The 22500-nt window shown below is 44.4% G+C and overlaps 1 protein-coding gene across 15 annotated transcripts in view; it reads left to right on the forward strand.

Moving 5' to 3' along the window:
• Positions 1-22500, forward strand: part of LOC117753902 (receptor-type tyrosine-protein phosphatase mu-like) — a 96664-nt gene that overhangs the window by 69551 nt on the left and 4613 nt on the right. For 4 of the 15 annotated variants that reach the window (XM_034572404.1, XM_034572410.1, XM_034572419.1 and 1 more), the window contains 14 exons: positions 117-235; positions 1706-1780; positions 3084-3110; positions 4851-4862; positions 6289-6479; positions 16106-16193; positions 16590-16666; positions 18415-18451; positions 19408-19505; positions 20896-21012; positions 21242-21396; positions 21487-21622; positions 21723-21872; positions 22016-22189. In XM_034572404.1, the coding sequence (XP_034428295.1) occupies positions 117-235; positions 1706-1780; positions 3084-3110; positions 4851-4862; positions 6289-6479; positions 16106-16193; positions 16590-16666; positions 18415-18451; positions 19408-19505; positions 20896-21012; positions 21242-21396; positions 21487-21622; positions 21723-21872; positions 22016-22189 (1456 nt within the window). Of the gene's footprint in view, positions 1-116; positions 236-1705; positions 1781-3083; positions 3111-4850; positions 4863-6288; positions 6480-11237; positions 11247-16105; positions 16194-16589; positions 16667-18414; positions 18452-19407; positions 19506-20895; positions 21013-21241; positions 21397-21486; positions 21623-21722; positions 21873-22015; positions 22190-22500 lie in introns of all 15 variants that reach the window. The other 11 variants (XM_034572403.1, XM_034572408.1, XM_034572413.1 and 8 more) reach the window with 5 other exon arrangements.

Below are 22500 nucleotides of genomic sequence, written 5' to 3' on the forward strand. Positions count from 1 at the left end.
CTCTAGTTCCTCTGGTCCTTCAGGTTCCTCAGGTTCCTCAGGTTCTTCAGGTCCTTCAGGTCCCTCAGAGGTGACCTGCAGGTGTCTGACTGTGTCGTGTTTCTTTGTCTTGACAGGAAGTTGGCGAAGAAGAGGAAGGAAACTCTGAGCTCCAGACAGGAAATGACTCTGATGGTCAACAACTCCCAACACACAACCATGGTGGACACACACTCACACACACTGAATGGACGCAGTGAGTACACACATCAAATACACATCAAATATACTCATCACACGCTCTAAAAAAAAAAATAACTACACACAAACCTGGAATGTGGTTTATTAAATGCTGCTGCTCGCTGGAGGGGAACCGGGCTGAGCTTACATTTGTCTGATAACCTCAGGGGCGTTACCACGTTCACTCTGTGCCGATCATCTGCCCAAATAATCCTGAAGCGTGAGTTTACAAAATAATCTTACTGCTACTGATTCTGGGCGTCACCAGCCGGATGATGCGTATTTGTAAAGCTGTGACAAAAAAACAACACACTTTCAACTCACCAACATCAGCGCTGCAAAATGTTTTCTAACGCCTTCTGAGCCATGACTTCATCCATCTTGTTTTTTCACATGACATGGCTCCTCCTCCATGTTTGTTTTTCTTCTGAAGTCACGTTTAATCACGCGAGAGTTCCACAGTCGTATTCAGTGAGTGGTTTCGGTTTATTTATTATTTATTATGTCTGTGGCCTCAGACGTTTAAAAAAAAGTTGAAGCCTTTAGTTTCCAGCAGCTTAAGTGAGACGAGATTAAATAAGAACTGAGAAAAGAGAAGAAAGAAAAGAGACAGAATGAAACAAGAGAAGCTGATTAGACCCAAGAGGAAAGAAATGAAGTCAGATGAGATGAGGTTTAAACAGAAATGATGAAAGTGATGAGTTGAAAGAAAACAACAAAAGAAGATGAGCGAGAGAAAAGAAGAGAAAATCAAAAGGAATCAAGACAAAAGAAAAGAAAAGAACGATGAGACAAAAGAAAAACAACAATAATAATAATCAGGATTTCTGAGACAAAGAAAGAAAGAGAAACGAAGACGAAAAGAGACGTCCTCCTGTCCAACACACAAAGAGACAGACAGGTTCACAGAGAGATAGACAGACAGGTTCACAGAGAGACAGACAGACAGACGGGTGAATCTGTCTCTTCACCTGTCTGTCTGTCTCTCTGTGAACCTGTCTGTCTGTAAACAGTGATAAATGAATAACCTCTTCCTCCACGTTCAGACGTTGATATTCAAAGTGAGAGAGATGGAGTGATGAAGGGACGAGTGACTGGAGGAGGGATGAGCCACTCTTTTATCACGGAGTGACGGACTGTCAGAGAGACAGCCGGAGGGCAGAGAGCTGATGGAGGGATGGTGGAGGAGGAGAGGACGGAGGAGTCGACCTTCCCTCAGGCTGTCACCTCCTCTCAGCTCCTGCTGCACCTTCTCCTCCTCTCTCATCCCATCTTCTCCTTTATCTCCCTGCATGTTCATCTCAGGTTTAAAAGAGATAAACACTTATCCATCGTTTATGAAAAAGAAAAACCTTTTTTCGTTTCTAAAAAACACTCAAATTATTTTCAAAACAGTTTCAATAATCAATAAAATAAATAGATTTAATAAATATATTGATAAATTGATTTAAGAATACAAATGAAGGTTCTGATGTGTTGTTTGCAGCTGTTTCGTCTCCGTCCTCCTTCACCCTGAAGTCAAACACCATCAGCACCTCCGTCCCCAACTCCTACTACCCAGGTAACTGCTGCAGCTGCTTTTATTTTGAAAGTCTGACTCAGGGTGAACATGAACATAATAAGGTTATGTCTCTGCGTTTGCGACACCTAGTGGCCAGAAGCATTATGTTTTCAGGTTGTCCATCCTGTCCTTGTAAAGACGATATCTTAAGAGCACATTGAGGGAATTTCTACATATTTGGTACAAATGTTCACTTAGACTCACAGATGAACTGATTAGAATTTAGGTGGTCAAAGGTCAAAGGTCACTGTGACCTGTTTTATTGTGACTGTAATATGTCAGGAACTTGTGAAGGGACAGAAACTGCTGTGATTGGTGGAGACATACAACCACAGGATGGTGGTTCTACTTCTCTGCTGGTTCAGCTGATGTGTTGGCGCTTTAAAGACACATCATTCTGTCAGAAAGTGTGATTCACGTCACAGCTGGTCGCTGCTGGGAACCAGATGTTGTCAACTGATCAATCAAAGGTGGGGCCATGATCAGTCGGTATACTGGTCTGACTCCAGCTACTGACACTGGGCCAGAGCTGGGCCGAGTGCTGCTGACTGGGGAGGTGGGTGCACTGTCCTCTAACCCTGTCCTCACCTGGCTTCGCTCGTCCTCTGTCCGCCCAACACTGCAGACTTCAGATGTAGAGAGCTGACTTCTCCTTCTTCTTCTTTTCTCTTCTTTTCCTTCTGTCCTGTCTGTCCACCTGTCTGTGTCTATCTGTCTGTGTCCACCTGTCTCTCTCCATCTGTCTGTGTCTATCTGTCTGTGTCCACCTGTCTCTGTCCACCTGTCGGTGTCTACCTGTCTGTGTCCACCTGTCTCTCTCCATCTGTCTGTGTCCACTTGTCTCTCTCCATCTGTCTGTGTGTCCACCTGTCTCTGTCCACCTGTCTGTGTCTATCTGTCTGTGTCCACCTGTCTGTGTCCACCTGTCTGTCCATCTGTCTGTGTCCATCTGTCTGTGTCCACCTGTCTGTGTCCACCTGTCTCTGTCCACCTGTCTGTGTCTACCTGTCTTTGTCCATCTGTCTGTGTCTATCTGTCTGTCCATCTGTCTGTGTCCATCTGTCTGTGTCCACCTGTCTGTGTCCACCTGTCTGTGTCTATCTGTCTGTCCATCTGTCTGTGTCTATCTGTCTGTCCATCTGTCTGTGTCCATCTGTCTGTGTCCACCTGTCTGTGTCCACCTGTCTGTGTCTACCTGTCTGTCTACCTGTCTGTCCACCTGTCTGTCCACCTGTCTGTGTCTACCTGTCTGTCCACCTGTCTGTCTACCTGTCTGTCTGCTGCTGACGTGTCCTGACGGCAGATCCCTTCGTACCGACGGCCATTCTGGGTGAGACACATTTCCTTTCTTTCCTCTGTAGGACAGACAATCGTACCTGCACAGGTAGACATAGAGACAGACAGGCCAGACAGAGAAGAGAGAGACAGGTGAAAGGGCAGAGATGAGGATGGAGAGAATGAGAAGAGAGAGAAAGAGAGAGTGATATTCTGGCTTCCATCCATCCCTGCTTGCTTCTCGTCCGGCTGCTTTTTGTTCTTTGGGTTTTTGATTTTTGAAGATTTTCCTTCATCATGAAATTATGTAATTTTAATTTAACGTTAGGAAGTTTCATTTAGTTTTTGGGGCTTTTTGTTTGTATAAACTTTTTATTTTCAGATTGATTGTGTTTATTTTCTATTACTTTACTTTTACTTTTTTTGTTTTTATTTCTCATCTTTTATTAATCAATTAATTTATCCATTTGCTTCTCGTTTGGAAACGTTAGATTGATTAAGTGAAATAAGTTCAGTCTTTTATTTTATTTTAGTTATTTACCTGTTTTTTATTTCTTGAAACGACGGTGGGCTTCACTCCATCCCTGCATCCACAACATTCCTGCGTGTCGTGTTGACGTCACGTCTGTCTCTGACCTCCAACCTCTGCATGGACACAACACGGCCACGTGGACGGGGGGGAGGAAAACAGTAAAGAAAAAGAAAAGAATAAAAGGAGTCAGTCAGAGGTGGGGTTACCCGTCTGTCCACATCTGGACGTCTGGTTGGGATTCTCAGATGTTTGAGGATTTATAGATTTTATCTTATGAGCAAGAAACAAATCAAAAAAACACAATCATCAGCGTAAAGAGTTCATACTGTGTTAGGAGCAAAGATGAGCACTTTGTGAATAAGATGATATAAAATAAGATTATACAATATATATTATATAAACGATTATATATTACAGGCTGAACTAAATGTATTTACGTTTGTGACAGAAAACATAGAGAAATGTGATTCTGCGTTAATTGTTTTTAATCCATATAATGACATTTTCAAAGTCAATGTGAAAATGTAAGTTTTAGCAGCTAAAGCTAATGAATTAATGCTAACTAGCTTTTTTTAAACGATGGTGGTTTTGGTTCAAAAATGTAAAGTGAATGCGACACGATGACTTTACCATTTAAACTGAAACCAGGTTCTGTCCTGAACCAGTTTACATCAAACCTCAGACTGAACTGAATCCGGAACTTGTTACATTTTATTACAACAATTTAGATGCATATTAATGACACGTTTATTTGACTCAACCCAGTGAAGCTAATCTGCACCAAGACTTTACATCATGTACATAACTAACCCTCACGCTCTCATTCTTTGTTTTTCCTCGGAGAAAAAAATACAAATTTCAAATCTCACTTTGCAGCTGTGACCTTTTAATCACATCTCTGTTTATCCAGTTTAGGCTAAACTCGGGTGCTAAAGGGTCGGCTAGGTTAGTTTACTGTTGAAGGGAAAAGCTAAAAGAAAACTGTTCGATAAATTCTTGTTTCTTCTCTCTCCTCAGGCTTCAGGGTCTGACGTTAGCCGAGGCTATAGGTCCTACTGTTAGCAAAGGTTAGCCAGGTTAGCATAGGCACTTCTTGTTAGTGGCTAGCTCTCACAAAATAGCTACTATAGTGCTAGGAGCAAGGTTTCTGTTTAATTCATGCTAGCTGTGTGTTAGCACTAGGTCAGCTAGGCTAAAGCTAAAGTTGTTGCTTATACCCTGTCTCCTCTCTCTTCTTCTTCTCTTGTATCTTTCTGTGTAAAGTGCCCATTAATGGTAAGTGGTTACATTTGGGGCTAAGGGGGGGGGGTCATGTTGGGGGGGTCACTGCTGCACATTAAGCCACACCCACCACCCGCTGTGATAACATTTTTTTGTGAAATTGTAACATCTCAATCCCCAACTCCTCCCACCATTTCACTGCAGACCAGTCAGGTTTCAGCTCTGTCCATCTCTCCTTCTCTGATTGGTTGCTATTTTTGTTGTAGTGGTTCTGTCATCTATCCAATCATAAATCACCACATCGCCCATCTCCTGATTGGTTGGGCTGTTTGAGTTTCTGATTGGTCAGTCAGCCCACAGGCGAGCCAATAAGAACAGAGATAGAGAGCGTAGTGGAAGGTGTATCTGCCGACTTGTTGAAATGTTCCTGTCAGAGTCCTGGGCGGTTTTTCATTGGTCGAACCGGTATGTTCTGTTCCAGGACTCTGAACTCTGCTCTTTTCACACTGCAGCTCCAAGAACCTGGACCTCAACCGGACCAGTTACTCAACCAGTACTCACCAATACTCAATCAGTCCGGTACTGGATCTGGACCAGTACTCAACCAGTACTCACCAATACTCACCAATTTTCAATAAGTCCTTTACTGGATCAGGATGCAGTACTCACCCAGTACTCACCAGTACTTGATCAGTCCAGTACTGGATCTAGACCTGGACCTAATCCGTCTCTTATAATAAATCAGGGTTGAGGTCAGATTATTGATTTGTGGTCAATAGTTTCAGCAGCAGTGTGAAAAGGAACAACCACCAATCACCATCCTCTCCCCAGTCATGTGATTTGACGTCGTGCGATATTTGTGCCATTTATGTGTGTTGCTGTGGTAACAACATGGTAGCCATGAATCAGGATTTGTTGTTTCATTGATCCTTTTTGTTTACCACAAATCAGATGAGATCTTACGTTCCACATGCTAATCTGCTCACATGCTAACGCGTTGTAAGAAAAGAGTGATGGTCTTTTCATAAAATAATCGTAGAAACTTTTCTTTGTAATCTGAGCAGGTGTCACATGACCTCCTCTTGAACCAATCAGATTATTCTCTCAGTCCGTCTAAGGAGCTAATGTGATTGTCAACATTTCACATCCCACATGAATCTGCTTCAGCTTTAATTTTTAATAACTTTGATGACCGTTGTTAGAGAACATTCAGGGTAAATACGCAGAGGTCAGACAGAGGTTGCTCAGAGGTCAGAGGTCAGCGTCAACAGTTTGTAACAGCAGACTTTAAAAACACTATGTGATTTTAATCAGCTGTTTATTATAACGTTGATCTGAGCGACTCTGACCGGCTTCAGTCTGGTCCAGTCAGAACCACGATTTGATGTCATGTGACAACATTCATCATTTCGTCGTGTCACAGATCTGAGTTATCGTTCGACCGCAGCTTTAATTTGAATCCATCTCCTCTGCCCTCCAGACGACAGTCATACGATGACCAGTGAAACCAGCAGCCTCGTCCAGTCTCACTACAAACAGAGAGAGTCCGAGCGCGAGGCTCCGCCCTATCAGACGGGTCAGCTGCACCCCGCCATCCGAGTGGCCGACCTGCTGCAGCACATCACACAGATGAAGTGTGCTGAAGGTTACGGCTTCAAGGAGGAGTACGAGGTGAGGACGACACACAGACACACAACACGCCATTTTACCATGTTCTCATTTAACATTTTAACTTTTCAACGTAATAACACGTTAACGTTTTTACAATTTAGATTTTTTTCATTTTAACATTGTTACGTTTAAACATTTGAACGTTTTATCATTTTAAATTGAGGGGGTGGAGCTACGAAGTGACGGATTTACTTTTTTGTTAAAGGAAAGCTTGTTTCATTAAACCAGAAAGTCATTGATGAGATACACAACTCACACTGTTGTCAACAGTTAAACTCTCTCTCCATTGCACAGCTGCGTGGTTGTTACCTGCACTGGTTGCTAGGGGAGTGGTTGCTAGGGGAGATAGTTGCCATACATTGCCTGTGATCAGTGTTATTGTATAAACAACAAACCAAACCAAAATGTGTCTCTGTTGGAGGTGGTTGCCATGGCAACCCCACATCTTAGTTGGTCAGTTGTTATTGAATCGATGAAAGTTTAGTATAATGATGTCATCACTTCACCACGGAATCAATTGACTGATATGACGAACTCATCAAAAGATTAATAAGATAATAGTTAGTAAACATACCAGTGTGTGTGTGTGTGTGTGTGTGTGTGTGTGTGTGTGTGTGTGCTCCACGTTTACCCATTGTTATCACGAGAAAGTTACTAATGGATCGTACTTACCTGTACACACACCCACCCACACAGCCACACACACACACACACATACATACACAAACCATTCACTGTTTTGGCCCATTAGCTCGGAGGAAGATCTATAATGTATCTGTGTGTATGTGTGTGTGTGTGTGTGTGATTCTGTGTGTGTCTGTGTGTGTCTGTGTGTGTCTGTGTGTGTCTATGTGAGTCTGTGTGTCTGTGTGTGTCTGTGTGTGTCTGTGTGAGTCTGTGTGTCTGTGTGTGTCTGTTTGTGTCTGTGTGTGTCTGTGTGAGTCTGTGTGTGTCTGTGTGTGTCTGTTTGTGTCTGTGTGTGTCAGGGTGAGTCTGTGTGTCTGTGTGAGTCTGTGTGTCTGTGTGTGTCTGTGTGAGTCTGTGTGTCTGTGTGTTTCTGTGTGTGTCTGTGAGTCTGTTTGTGTCTGTGTGTGTCTGTGTGAGTCTGTGTGTCTGTGAGTCTGTTTGTGTCTGTGTGTGTCTGTGTGAGTCCGTGTGTGTCTGTTTGTGTCTGTGTGGGTCTGTGTGTTTCTGTGTGAGTCTGTGTGTGTCTGTTTGTGTCTGTGTGTGTCTGTGTGTGTCTGTGTTTGTGTGTGTCTGTGTGTGTCTGTTTGTGTCTGTGTGTGTCTGTTTGTGTCTGTGTGTGTCTGTGTGAGTCTGTGTGTGTCTGTGTGTGTCTGTGTGAGTCTGTGTGTGTCTGTGTGTGTCTGTGTGCTTCTGTGTGTGTCTGTGTGAGTCTGTGTGTGTCTGTGTGAGTCTGTGTGTCTGTGTGTGTCTGTGTGTGTCTGTGTGTGTCTGTGTGAGTCTGTGTGTCTGTGTGTGTCTGTGTGTGTCTGTGTGTGTCTGTGTGAGTCTGTGTGTGTCTGTGTGTGTCTGTGTGCTTCTGTGTGTGTCTGTGTGAGTCTGTGTGTGTCTGTGTGAGTCTGTGTGTCTGTGTGTGTCTGTGTGAGTCTGTGTGTCTGTGTGAGTCTGTGTGTCTGTGTGTGTCTGTGTGAGTCTGTGTGTCTGTGTGTTTCTGTGTGTGTCTGTGAGTCTGTTTGTGTCTGTGTGAGTCCGTGTGTGTCTGTTTGTGTCTGTGTGGGTCTGTGTGTTTCTGTGTGAGTCTGTGTGAGTCTGTGTGTGTCTGTTTGTGTCTGTGTGTGTCTGTGTGTGTCTGTGTGTGTGTGTGTCTGTGTGTGTCTGTGTGAGTCTGTGTGAGTCTGTGTGAGTCTGTGTGTGTCTGTGTGAGTCTGTGTGAGTCTGTGTGAGTCTGTGTGAGTCTGTGTGTGTGTCTGTGTGTGTCTGCCCTCAGGGCTAATCCATTAAACATACTGAGCACACACTCTCACTAACACACATGTTTGTCTTTCTGTAGTTGTGAGGACACTCAGTAGTTTTTATAAAACAAGATGAATTATTAATACTTTTTAAAGATGTTTTATTTTGTATTTAAAGAGTTGAATGTTAATTATCTTGTTCATGTGATCTTTGATCCTCTTTCTGATCAATAACTAAATGTCATCAGTCACTCAGACTCACACTTTGTTCTAATAACTCACTGAATCTGGTTCCTTATTGTTTTGAGAGCAGCTCAGATCAGGAAGATTGATAATTGATCATCATTGATTTGAACAGAATGAATATTAATTGGAAACAAATCAAATCAAATATACTTTATTGTCTCGTAGGGAAATTTGTCTGCAGAACAGTACATTGTGTAACAAACAACAACAACAACAGTACACAAGGACATATCACTGTATCACACGACTGATGGAGTGACAGACGTTGGGATGAATGAGAGCTTGGTGGGTTCTACACTCTGTAACGTCTGCCTGAAGGGAACTGGGAACAGTGTGATTCAGGATCCTGACTTCCAGTCTGACCACAGAACCTTGTACGTGGCCTGAAGGGAACTGGGAACAGTGTGATTCAGGATCCTGAGTTCCAGTCTGACCACAGAACCTTGTACGTGGCCTGAAGGGAACTGGGAACAGTGTGATTCAGGATCCTGACTTCCAGTCTGACCACAGAACCTTGTACGTGGTCTGAAGGGAACTGGGAACAGTGTGATTCAGGATCCTGAGTTCCAGTCTGACCACAGAACCTTGTACGTGGCCTGAAGGGAACTGGGAACAGTGTGATTCAGGATTCTGAGTTCCAGTCTGACCACAGAACCTTGTACGTGGTCTGAAGGGAACTGGGAACAGTGTGATTCAGGATCCTGAGTTCCAGTCTGACCACAGAACCTTGTACGTGGCCTGAAGGGAACTGGGAACAGTGTGATTCAGGATCCTGACTTCCAGTCTGACCACAGAACCTTGTACGTGGCCTGAAGGGAACTGGGAACAGTGTGATTCAGGATCCTGAGTTCCAGTCTGACCACAGAACCTTGTACGTGGTCTGAAGGGAACTGGGAACAGTGTGATTCAGGATCCTGAGTTCCAGTCTGACCACAGAACCTTGTACGTGGCCTGAAGGGAACTGGGAACAGTGTGATTCAGGATCCTGAGTTCCAGTCTGACCACAGAACCTTGTACGTGGCCTGAAGGGAACTGGGAACAGTGTGATTCAGGATCCTGAGTTCCAGTCTGACCACAGAACCTTGTACGTGGCCTGAAGGGAACTGGGAACAGTGTGATTCAGGATCCTGAGTTCCAGTCTGACCACAGAACCTTGTACGTGGCCTGAAGGGAACTGGGAACAGTGTGATTCAGGATCCTGAGTTCCAGTCTGACCACAGAACCTTGTACGTGGCCTGAAGGGAACTGGGAACAGTGTGATTCAGGATCCTGACTTCCAGTCTGACCACAGAACCTTGTACGTGGTCTGAAGGGAACTGGGAACAGTGTGATTCAGGATCCTGAGTTCCAGTCTGACCACAGAACCTTGTACGTGGTCTGAAGGGAACTGGGAACAGTGTGATTCAGGATCCTGACTTCCAGTCTGACCACAGAACCTTGTACGTGGCCTGAAGGGAACTGGGAACAGTGTGATTCAGGATCCTGAGTTCCAGTCTGACCACAGAACCTTGTACGTGGCCTGAAGGGAACTGGGAACAGTGTGATTCAGGATCCTGAGTTCCAGTCTGACCACAGAACCTTGTACGTGGCCTGAAGGGAACTGGGAACAGTGTGATTCAGGATCCTGAGTTCCAGTCTGACCACAGAACCTTGTACGTGGTCTGAAGGGAACTGGAAACAGTGTGATTCAGGATCCTGACTTCCAGTCTGACCACAGAACCTTGTACGTGGTCTGAAGGGAACTGGGAACAGTGTGATTCAGGATCCTGACTTCCAGTCTGACCACAGATCCTTGTACGTGGTCTGAAGGGAACTGGGAACAGTGTGATTCAGGATCCTGACTTCCAGTCTGACCACAGAACCTTGTACGTGGTCTGAAGGGAACTGGGAACAGTGTGATTCAGGATCCTGAGTTCCAGTCTGACCACAGAACCTTGTACGTGGTCTGAAGGGAACTGGGAACAGTGTGATTCAGGATCCTGAGTTCCAGTCTGACCACAGAACCTTGTACGTGGTCTGAAGGGAACTGGGAACAGTGTGATTCAGGATCCTGAGTTCCAGTCTGACCACAGAACCTTGTACGTGGTCTGAAGGGAACTGGGAACAGTGTGATTCAGGATCCTGAGTTCCAGTCTGACCACAGAACCTTGTACGTGGTCTGAAGGGAACTGGGAACAGTGTGATTCAGGATCCTGAGTTCCAGTCTGACCACAGAACCTTGTACGTGGCCTGAAGGGAACTGGGAACAGTGTGATTCAGGATCCTGAGTTCCAGTCTGACCACAGAACCTTGTACGTGGTCTGAAGGGAACTGGGAACAGTGTGATTCAGGATCCTGAGTTCCAGTCTGACCACAGAACCTTGTACGTGGCCTGAAGGGAACTGGGAACAGTGTGATTCAGGATCCTGAGTTCCAGTCTGACCACAGAACCTTGTACGTGGTCTGAAGGGAACTGGGAACAGTCGTAAAGACTCTGTTTCATTTAGTTTGATCATGAACCAAACTCTGATCCAGCAGCTTCGATCACGATGTTTAAACTGACTGTTGTCTCCTGATCCCTCATGCTGCTCCTTTAATAACTAATGTGACTGGACAGCTCAACGAGGTAAGACACAACACACACATAGACACAACACACACACAGACAGACACACACAGACTGTAAATACATTTTATATCATCAAATAAACTAATTCAAACCAAACTGATCAGAAACACTTGAAGAAACATCAGTGAGATGAGAACGACCTGAAATGACAGAAACATATTTGACAAACATTTATTTAACGTGTACTTTGATTTTTTTAGTTTGGTCCCATCTGCTAACATGGAGGAGGGTTATGACCTATACTGTAGCCAGCCACCAGGGGGCGATAGAGACCTTTTGGTTTCACTTTTTCTGTCATTTTGTCGATCTTTAATTACAGTCTGTGATGCACACACACACACACACACACACACACACACACACACACACACACACACACACACGCACCCCGTCAGCAGTCATTATTTCAATTCTTTTTTTATTTTTTCCCTCCCTTTGTTCCCTGCTGTCAATCATGTCAAACTGTGTGTGTGTGTGTGTGTGTGTGTGTGTGTGTGTGTGTGTAAGTGTATGTGTGTGTGTAAGTGTATGTGTGTGGTTTGATGGATGTCTGGAGCTGTTAGACTGCTGTCACACACACACACACACACACACACACACACACACACACACACACACACACACACACACACACACACACACACACACACACACACAAAAGGCTGCAGGCAGTTTAATGAGCGACGTATGAAACCTGCTGTGGATCAAAGTGTGTGTGACAGTTTCAGAAGAATGTCCAGTTTGTCTGTTTTTAGAGAAGGATTCAGAGCAGACGTGTTTCAATCTGAATGAATCTCTGGTTATCATCTGGTTCAGGTTATCATCTGGTTATCATCTGGTTATCATCTGGTTATCATCTGGTTATCATCTGGTTCAGGTTATCGTCTGGTTCAGGTTATCATCTGGTTATCATCTGGTTCAGGTTATCATCTGGTTCAGGTTATCATCTGGTTATCATCTGGTTCAGGTTATCATCTGGTTCAGGTTATCATCTGGTTATCATCTGGTTCAGGTTATCGTCTGGTTATCGTCTGGTTCAGGTTATCATCTGGTTCAGGTTATCATCTGGTTCAGGTTATCATCTGGTTATCATCTGGTTCAGGTTATCGTCTGGTTCAGGTTATCATCTGGTTATCATCTGGTTCAGGTTATCGTCTGGTTATCGTCTGGTTCAGGTTATCATCTGGTTCAGGTTATCGTCTGGTTATCGTCTGGTTCAGGTTATCATCTGGTTCAGGTTATCGTCTGGTTCAGGTTATCATCTGGTTATCATCTGGTTATCATCTGGTTCAGGTTATCATCTGGTTCAGGTTATCATCTGGTTCAGGTTATCATCTGGTTATCATCTGGTTCAGGTTATCATCTGGTTATCATCTGGTTATCATCTGGTTCAGGTTATCATCTGGTTCTGGTTATCATCTGGTTCTGGTTATCATCTGGTTCTGGTTATCATCTGGTTCAGGTTATCATCTGGTTCAGGTTATCATCTGGTTCAGGTTATCATCTGGTTATCATCTGGTTCAGGTTATCGTCTGGTTATCATCTGGTTCAGGTTATCATCTGGTTCAGGTTATCATCTGGTTCTGGTTATCATCTGGTTATCACCTTTTTCAGGTTATCATCTGGTTCAGGTTATCATCTGGTTATCATCTGGTTCAGGTTATCATCTGGTTCAGGTTATCATCTGGTTATCGTCTGGTTCAGGTTATCGTCTGGTTATCATCTGGTTCAGGTTATCGTCTGGTTCAGGTTATCGTCTGGTTATCATCTGGTTCAGGTTATCGTCTGGTTCAGGTTATCGTCTGGTTATCATCTGGTTCAGGTTATCATCTGGTTCAGGTTATCATCTGGTTCAGGTTATCGTCTGGTTATCATCTGGTTCAGGTTATCATCTGGTTATCATCTGGTTCAGGTTATCATCTGGTTCAGGTTATCATCTGGTTCAGGTTATCGTCTGGTTATCATCTGGTTATCATCTGGTTCAGGTTATCATCTGGTTCAGGTTATCATCTGGTTCAGGTTATCATCTGGTTCAGGTTATCATCTGGTTATCATCTGGTTCAGGTTATCATCTGGTTCAGGTTATCGTCTGGTTCAGGTTATCGTCTGGTTATCATCTGGTTCAGGTTATCATCTGGTTATCATCGGGTTCAGGTTATCATCTGGTTCAGGTTATCATCTGGTTCAGGTTATCGTCTGGTTATCATCTGGTTATCATCTGGTTCAGGTTATCATCTGGTTCAGGTTATCATCTGGTTCAGGTTATCATCTGGTTCAGGTTATCATCTGGTTATCATCTGGTTCAGGTTATCATCTGGTTCAGGTTATCATCTGGTTCAGGTTATCATCTGGTTCAGGTTATCATCTGGTTATCATCTGGTTCAGGTTATCATCTGGTTCAGGTTATCATCTGGTTCAGGTTATCATCTGGTTCAGGTTATCATCTGGTTGTCATCTGGTTATCGTCTGGTTCAGGTTATCATCTGGTTATCATCTGGTTATCATCTGGTTCAGGTTATCATCTGGTTATCATCTGGTTATCATCTGGTTCAGGTTATCATCTGGTTCAGGTTATCGTCTGGTTATCATCTGGTTCAGGTTATCATCTGGTTCAGGTTATCGTCTGGTTCAGGTTATCATCTGGTTCAGGTTATCATCTGGTTATCATCTGGTTATCATCTGGTTCAGGTTATCGTCTGGTTATCATCTGGTTATCATCTGGTTATCATCTGGTTCAGGTTATCGTCTGGTTATCATCTGGTTATCATCTGGTTCAGGTTATCGTCTGGTTCAGGTTATCGTCTGGTTATCATCTGGTTATCATCTGGTTATCATCTGGTTCAGGTTATCGTCTGGTTCAGGTTATCGTCTGGTTATCATCTGGTTATCATCTGGTTCAGGTTATCATCTGGTTCAGGTTATCGTCTGGTTCAGGTTATCATCTGGTTATCATCTGGTTCAGGTTATCATCTGGTTCTGGTTATCATCTGGTTCAGGTTATCATCCGGTTCTGGTTATCATCTGGTTATCATCTGGTTATCATCTGGTTCAGGTTATCATCTGGTTATCATCTGGTTCAGGTTATCATCTGGTTCTGGTTATCATCTGGTTCAGGTTATCATCCGGTTCTGGTTATCATCTGGTTATCATCTGGTTATCATCTGGTTCAGGTTATCATCTGGTTATCATCTGGTTATCATCTGGTTATCATCTGGTTCAGGTTATCATCTGGTTATCATCTGGTTATCATCTGGTTATCATCTGGTTCAGGTTATCATCTGGTTCAGGTTATCATCTGGTTCAGGTTATCATCTGGTTATCATCTGGTTATCATCTGGTTATCATCTGGTTCAGGTTATCATCTGGTTATCATCTGGTTATCATCTGGTTATCATCTGGTTCAGGTTATCATCTGGTTCAGGTTATCATCTGGTTCAGGTTATCATCTGGTTCAGGTTATCATCTGGTTATCATCTGGTTCAGGTTATCATCTGGTTCAGGTTATCATCTGGTTCAGGTTATCGTCTGGTTCAGGTTATCGTCTGGTTATCATCTGGTTCAGGTTATCATCTGGTTCAGGTTATCATCCGGTTATCATCTGGTTCAGGTTATCGTCTGGTTCAGGTTATGATCTGGTTCAGGTTATCATCTGGTTCAGGTTATCATCCGGTTATCATCTGGTTCAGGTTATCGTCTGGTTATCGTCTGGTTCAGGTTATGATCTGGTTCAGGTTATCATGTGGTTCAGGTTATCATCCGGTTATCATCTGGTTCAGGTTATCGTCTGGTTATCATCTGGTTCAGGTTATCGTCTGGTTATCGTCTGGTTATCGTCTGGTTCAGGTTATCATCTGGTTCAGGTTATCATCCGGTTATCATCTGGTTCAGGTTATCGTCTGGTTCAGGTTATCATCTGGTTCAGGTTATCATCCGGTTATCATCTGGTTCAGGTTATTGTCTGGTTATCGTCTGGTTCAGGTTATCGTCTGGTTCAGGTTATCGTCTGGTTATCGTCTGGTTATCATCTGGTTCAGGTTATCATCTGGTTCAGGTTATCGTCTGGTTATCGTCTGGTTCAGGTTATCGTCTGGTTCAGGTTATCGTCTGTTTCAGGTTATCGTCTGGTTATCGTCTGGTTCAGGTTATCGTCTGGTTCAGGTTATCGTCTGGTTCAGGTTATCATCTGGTTATCGTCTGGTTATGATCTGGTTCAGGTTATCGTCTGGTTATCATCTGGTTCAGGTTATCGTCTGGTTATCATCTGGTTCAGGTTATCGTCTGGTTATCGTCTGGTTCAGGTTATCGTCTGGTTCAGGTTATCGTCTGGTTCAGGTTATCATCTGGTTATCGTCTGGTTATGATCTGGTTCAGGTTATCGTCTGGTTATCATGTGGTTCTGGTTATCATCTGGTTCAGGTTATCGTCTGGTTATCATGTGGTTCAGGTTATCATCTGGTTCAGGTTATCGTCTGGTTATCGTCTGGTTCAGGTTATCGTCTGGTTATCGTCTGGTTATCATCTGGTTCAGGTTATCATCTGGTTCAGGTTATCATGTGGTTCAGGTTATCGTCTGGTTCAGGTTATGATCTGGTTCAGGTTATGATCTGGTTCAGGTTATCATCTGGTTATCGTCTGGTTATCGTCAGTGTGAGTTCAGACGTCTCTGGCTTCTCTCTGCTCCATCTCATAATTGGACATAATCATCTGCTCTGACCATAAAACCATCGTCTGTGTGTTTGTTCAGGGAGAGAAGAGAAAATCAAACACTGAATTATTCATCAAGTCGACTCAGTTTCTGTTCTGTTTTCACATCGTCTCTCTGTCTCCTCGTCTCTTTGTCCCTGTGTCTCCTGCAGAGCTTCTTTGAGGGACAGTCCGCTCCCTGGGATTCTGCCAAAAAGGACGAGAACCGCATGAAGAACCGTTATGGAAACATCATCGCCTGTACGTACCTGACAGGTTCCTTCACCTGGACCTGAACCAAGTTCAGAGGCTGATAGTTACTGCCTGGCTCAGCGGCACTGTGGCAGCATCAGTGTATCAGATGTTTGACAGACAGACGTCAGTGTTAACAACCTGCTGCTCGTTTCTCTTCACTATTTTATTATTTATCGACGTGACGCAGCAACTAAAGTTTTTATTCAACTCATTTCTTTCATAATTTCATGTTTTAATATTATTAAATTGTTTATTAAATCACATTAATTTTGATAAATAATGTTTGAACGTACGTGTTGCTAGTTTAGTTGAGTCTAATGAACTGTTCATTGATTTATTATTAGATTATTTATTGCGCAGAAAATAATCAGGTGTGTGTGTGTGTGTGTTTGTGTGTGTTAGACGATCACTCTCGTGTTCGTCTGCAGCCTCAGGACGGAGAGAGTGGGTCCGACTACATCAACGCTAACTATGTGGATGTAAGTAACACACACTCTCACACTCACACTCACACTCACACTCACTCTCACACTCACACTCACTCTCACACTCACACTCACTCTCACACTCACACTCACTCTCACACTCACACTCACACTCACACACACTCTCACACTCACACTCACTCTCACTCTCACACACACACTCACTCTCACACTCACACTCACACACACTCTCACACTCACACTCACTCTCACTCTCACACACACACACACTCTCACACTCACACTCACACACACTCTCACACTCACTCTCACACTCACACTCACTCTCACACTCACACTCACACTCACACACACTCTCACACTCACACTCACTCTCACTCTCACACTCACACTCACACTCACACACACTCTCACACTCACTCTCACACTCACACTCACTCTCACACTCACTCTCACACTCACTCTCACACTCACACTCACTCTCACACTCACTCTCACACTCACTCTCACACACACTCTCACACTCACACTCACACACACTCTCACTCTCACACTCACACTCACTCTCACACTCACTCTCACACTCACTCTCACACACACTCTCACACTCACTCTCACACACACTCTCACACTCACACTCACACTCACACTCACTCTCACACTCACTCTCACACACACTCTCACACTCACACTCACACACACTCTCACTCTCACACTCACACTCACACTCACACTCACTCTCACACTCACTCTCACACACACTCTCACACTCACACTCACACTCACTCTCACACTCACTCTCACACTCACTCTCACACTCACTCTCACACACACTCTCACACTCACTCTCACACTCACACTCACTCTCACACTCACTCTCACACACACTCTCACACTCACTCTCACACTCACTCTCACACACACTCTCACACTCACACTCACTCTCACACTCACTCTCACACACACTCTCACACTCACACACACTCTCACACTCACACTCACTCTCACACTCACTCTCACACTCACTCTCACACACACTCTCACACTCACTCTCACACTCACACTCACTCTCACACTCACTCTCACACACACTCTCACACTCACTCTCACACTCACTCTCACACACACTCTCACACTCACACTCACTCTCACACTCACTCTCACACACACTCTCACACTCACACTCACACACACTCTCACACTCACACTCACTCTCACACTCACTCTCACACTCACACTCACACACACTCTCACACTCACACACACTCTCACACTCACACTCACTCTCACACTCACTCTCACACACACTCTCACACTCACACTCACACACACTCTCACACTCACTCTCACACTCACTCTCACACTCACACTCACACTCACACACACTCTCACACTCACACACACTCTCACACTCACTCTCACACTCACTCTCACACTCACACTCACACTCACACACACACTCACACTCACACACACTCTCACACTCACACACACTCTCACACTCACTCTCACACTCACACTCACTCTCACACTCACTCTCTGTTTCCATGCCGACGGTCATCATCAGTCAGGGTTGGCTGCTGTCGACTCTGTAAACAAACTTCCTGACTCTCAGTGAGTGTGTGTGTGTTTGTGTCGTTGTGAGGACCAGTTCCAGATTCATACCATCATACTGAGGACATACTGGTTTATATTGAATCTGGTTTAGATTCTGTGACAGACTGATGTGGTCTCATCTGTTTGACCTCTGACCTCATCTTGTTCTTCTTCTCTTGACTCAGGGATACCACAGACCCAATCACTATGTCGCCACCCAGGGTAAGAAGAGAAGAAGACACTTTACAACTCTGACTCCAACAACACAAGCTTCATACACCACAAATATTAATATGATTCATTCAATACGCACATAAGACTGTGTCACTGACTGGGAATGACATCATCATGATGTCATGAAGAACAATCCTCCACTGATCCAGTGAGAAGTCAGAGTGAACAGAACTTCATGTAGAATCTGGATGTTTTTAAGTTTCCCTCAGTATCACAGTGATTCAGTGTCTGTTCGTCACTGAGCTCACTGCAAACAGGAAGTGATCACAGTCAATTCAGCTGCTTTTATTTTGACTGAATCATCAATAATATGTTAATATAAACTTTTAAATCAGCTGTTCTACAACATGTTCAGTAGAATGTATTTCAGAGTGTTTTATTTGTTCTATTATTATCTTTTATAAATGTTTTACTTTTTATCAGACGGTTGAGTTTTAAAAGTAGCTCTTTAATAAATGTGTGATAATCTACACACACACACACACACACACACACACACACACACAGCTCTCCAGGTACAAATCCTCCTCCTGAATAAACCTGAGTGTTTGTACAAACATGTCAGTGTGTGAGCATGAATATGAAGTGTGTGTGTGTGTGTGTGTGTGTGTGTGTGTGTGTGTGTGTGTGTGTGTGTGGGTGTGTGTGGGTGTGTGTGTGTGTGTGTGTGTGTGGGTGTGTGTGTGTGTGTGTGTGTGTGTGCTAGCAGCAGATTCTCGCTGTAAAACACTTGAGGACAGGAATGGATTAGCATGAACTAATTAGCTCGTCAAAACACAGACTGTCAACAGTGATTAAAAACATTGTGTTTGTGTGTGTGTGTGTACGTGCACTTAATTTGAATTAATTAAAACAGTCATTATAATTCATGTACAGCTCCGGTGTCGTCTGCTGTCTAATATGTTTACTGTGTGTGTGTGTGTGTGTGTGTGTGTGTGCCTCAGGTCCAATGCAGGAGACGGTGTATGATTTCTGGCGGATGGTTTGGCAGGAGAACACCGCTGCCATTGTCATGGTAACCAACCTCGTGGAGGTGGGGCGGGTATGTCGTACACACACACACACACACACACACACACACACACTCACACTGATTGTTGTGACCATCTGGTTGTTTTTCCCTCTCTGATGAAGTTTGGGACTTCATGTCCCAGAGTGCATCTGTCACGTGTCTCCTCTTTGTTTAAAAGTTTATTCCTGAAAACATCACCAGTGAATCACGTACAGCTATTTCTGGTTTGAATATTCACATGAAGCTGCAGCTGAAGGAGGATGTGTATCACAAGTACATGATATATATATATATATATCACATCTGAAGTTACTGTATATCACAAATATTTTAATTTAACAGCATCAAATTCACATATGAATGTCACGATAAATGAAAAAAGAATATAACAAATGTGTTGACATCATAAATGACAGTTTTACACATGGACTCAAAGTAACACACGTACGTGCTGTAACACATCATGGTTTGTGTATAAAATAGACTGTAAATAAAGATGGACGACATGACAGCTGCTAAAGTCAAACCAAAATGTCTCTATCGCCCCCTGGTGTCTGGCTGCAGTAAAAACAGACGTCATGATTGACAGCTGACACTGACACAGGATTGGTCAAGAGTGTGTGTGGGCGGGACCTCTATATCACAGCTCCACCCCACGATCACTACTGCTCAGATGAGATATTGTAGCTTCATTTCTGGAGGAAATGTTCTTCTTCTTCTTTGTTTGGTTTATTTGTTGCAACACCGCCATCCACTGGATCTGCTGGAGGAAGTAAAGCCATGTCACTGTCTTTATTTACCGTCTGTGGTTCATCACTTTACCTGCATCGCCCCCTTCAGGACAAACTTAACACTCTGAGACCAGTCGTTCTGCTCTGACACACACGCACACACACACACACGGACACACAGACACACACACACACACGGACACACAGACACACACACACACACACACACACGGACACACAGACACACACACACACACACACACACACACGGACACACAGACACACACACACACACACACACGGACACACAGACACACACACACACACACAGCTAGCAGCATGCTCCCTGTCCCAACTCTCATTACCCAGAAGGCACCTGGGATCTGTTCCCGCTCTCCAGAAGATTCACAGACGGGGATTGTGGGATAGATCAGGCTGATTATCTCTGTCTGAATTTCTCTGTCACTTTAACCTGATTTGTTCTGTCGCTGGTTCTCTACTGTTCACCTCGTTGGTTGCCGTAGTGACAGTGTCATTAGCTCAGCAGTAATAAGCTGTTAATGAGGGAGGGGAGGGGGCGGAGCATCTAATGAGATTTTTATATCATCTGCTTTTGTTCGGTTTAATTAACGACTCAATTTATTCCTTCCTGTAAATCAATAAACAAGTGTGTGTGTGTGCGCTCGCAGGTGAAGTGTTGTAAGTACTGGCCTGACGACACAGAGATCTACGGCGACATGAAGGTGACGTTGATTGAGACTCAGCTGCTTTCAGAGTACGTGATCCGAACCTTCGCTGTGGAGAAGGTGAGACCAGACACACACTCTAACAAACACTTTAACACACACACTTCGGTACTCTCCTCTGTCTCCTGGACGATACAGCTGATGACCTTTACTTTGACCTTTTACTTTTGTGTATTGACGAGGTGACGATGTCATCATTCAGTTGAGTGTCATGTGGCAGGATGTGGCGCCCCCTGCTGCTGAGGTCTGTGAAACTCTCTCTCTCTCTCTCTCTCTCTCTCTCTCTCAGAGGGGGGTGGCAGAGATCAGGGAGATCCATCAATTTCATTTCACCGGTTGGCCCGATCACGGCGTACCGCTTCACGCCACTGGCCTGCTGGGATTCATCCGACGTGTCAAGGCCAAAACTCCGCCCACTGCTGGCCCCACCGTGGTTCACTGCAGGTACGCACACTTTAACGTCCGACACATATTGATACTGAAGCTGCTTCATATACACATCTTCATGTGTGTGTGTGTGTGTGTGTGTGTCAGTGCGGGGGCGGGGCGGACAGGTTGTTTCATAGTGATTGACATCATGCTGGACATGGCTGAGAGAGAGGGTGTGGTCGACATTTACAACTGTGTCAGAGAACTGAGAGCCCGAAGAGTCAACATGGTCCAGACGGAGGTAACACACACATATTCAGTATAACCTGTCAATCAAACCTGACAGGAGGGAGGGGTGTGAGGAGCGTCTCATGAACACAGTGCCCCCTGTCTGTCCTCAGGAGCAGTACGTCTTCATACATGACGCCATCTTGGAGGCGTGTCTCTGCGGCGACACAGCGATTCCAGCCAATCAGCTGCGGTCGGTTTATTATGAGATGAACCGATTGGATCCTCAGACAAACTCCAGCCAGATCAAAGAGGAGTTCAGGGTAATTGATCATTGATCGAAGTATTGATTATAAACTGTTTGTTCACTGTAAGTAGATTTACTGATGGTAAATGACGTGATTAATATGACGTGTGTGTGTGTGTGTGTGTGTGTGTGTGTGTGTGTGTGTGTGTGTGTACTCAGACTCTGAACATGGTGACACCGACGCTGCGGGTGGAGGACTGCAGCATCGCCCTGTTGCCTAGAAACCACGAAAAGAACCGCTGCATGGACGTGTTGCCTCCGGACCGCTGCCTGCCGTTCCTCATCACCATCGACGGAGAGAGCTCCAACTACATCAACGCTGCGCTGATGGACGTATGTAACGCACCTGTCACATGGTCGTCCTCTGCAGTGCAGCAGGCTCCGTTAAAGGACTCTGTTTATTTCATTATGTCTCAGTGTCTTCGGGTTGTTTGTCTCATCCTCGTGAACACGATATCTCAGAAAGACCTCGAGGGAATTTCTTCAAATTCTGTTGGAATCAAAATGAACTGATTAGATTCAGAGGTCAAAGTTCACAGTGACCTCATATGAGTCTGGAAAAAATATGTATGTGGACTGCTCTGATTGGTTGATGTAAAAAACCATGAGGGGTGATTTGAGTTTGTTATAACGACAGTTCCCAT

The sequence above is a fragment of the Hippoglossus hippoglossus genome, chromosome 20, assembly GCF_009819705.1.
Source record: "Hippoglossus hippoglossus isolate fHipHip1 chromosome 20, fHipHip1.pri, whole genome shotgun sequence".
Taxonomy (NCBI): domain Eukaryota; kingdom Metazoa; phylum Chordata; class Actinopteri; order Pleuronectiformes; family Pleuronectidae; genus Hippoglossus; species Hippoglossus hippoglossus.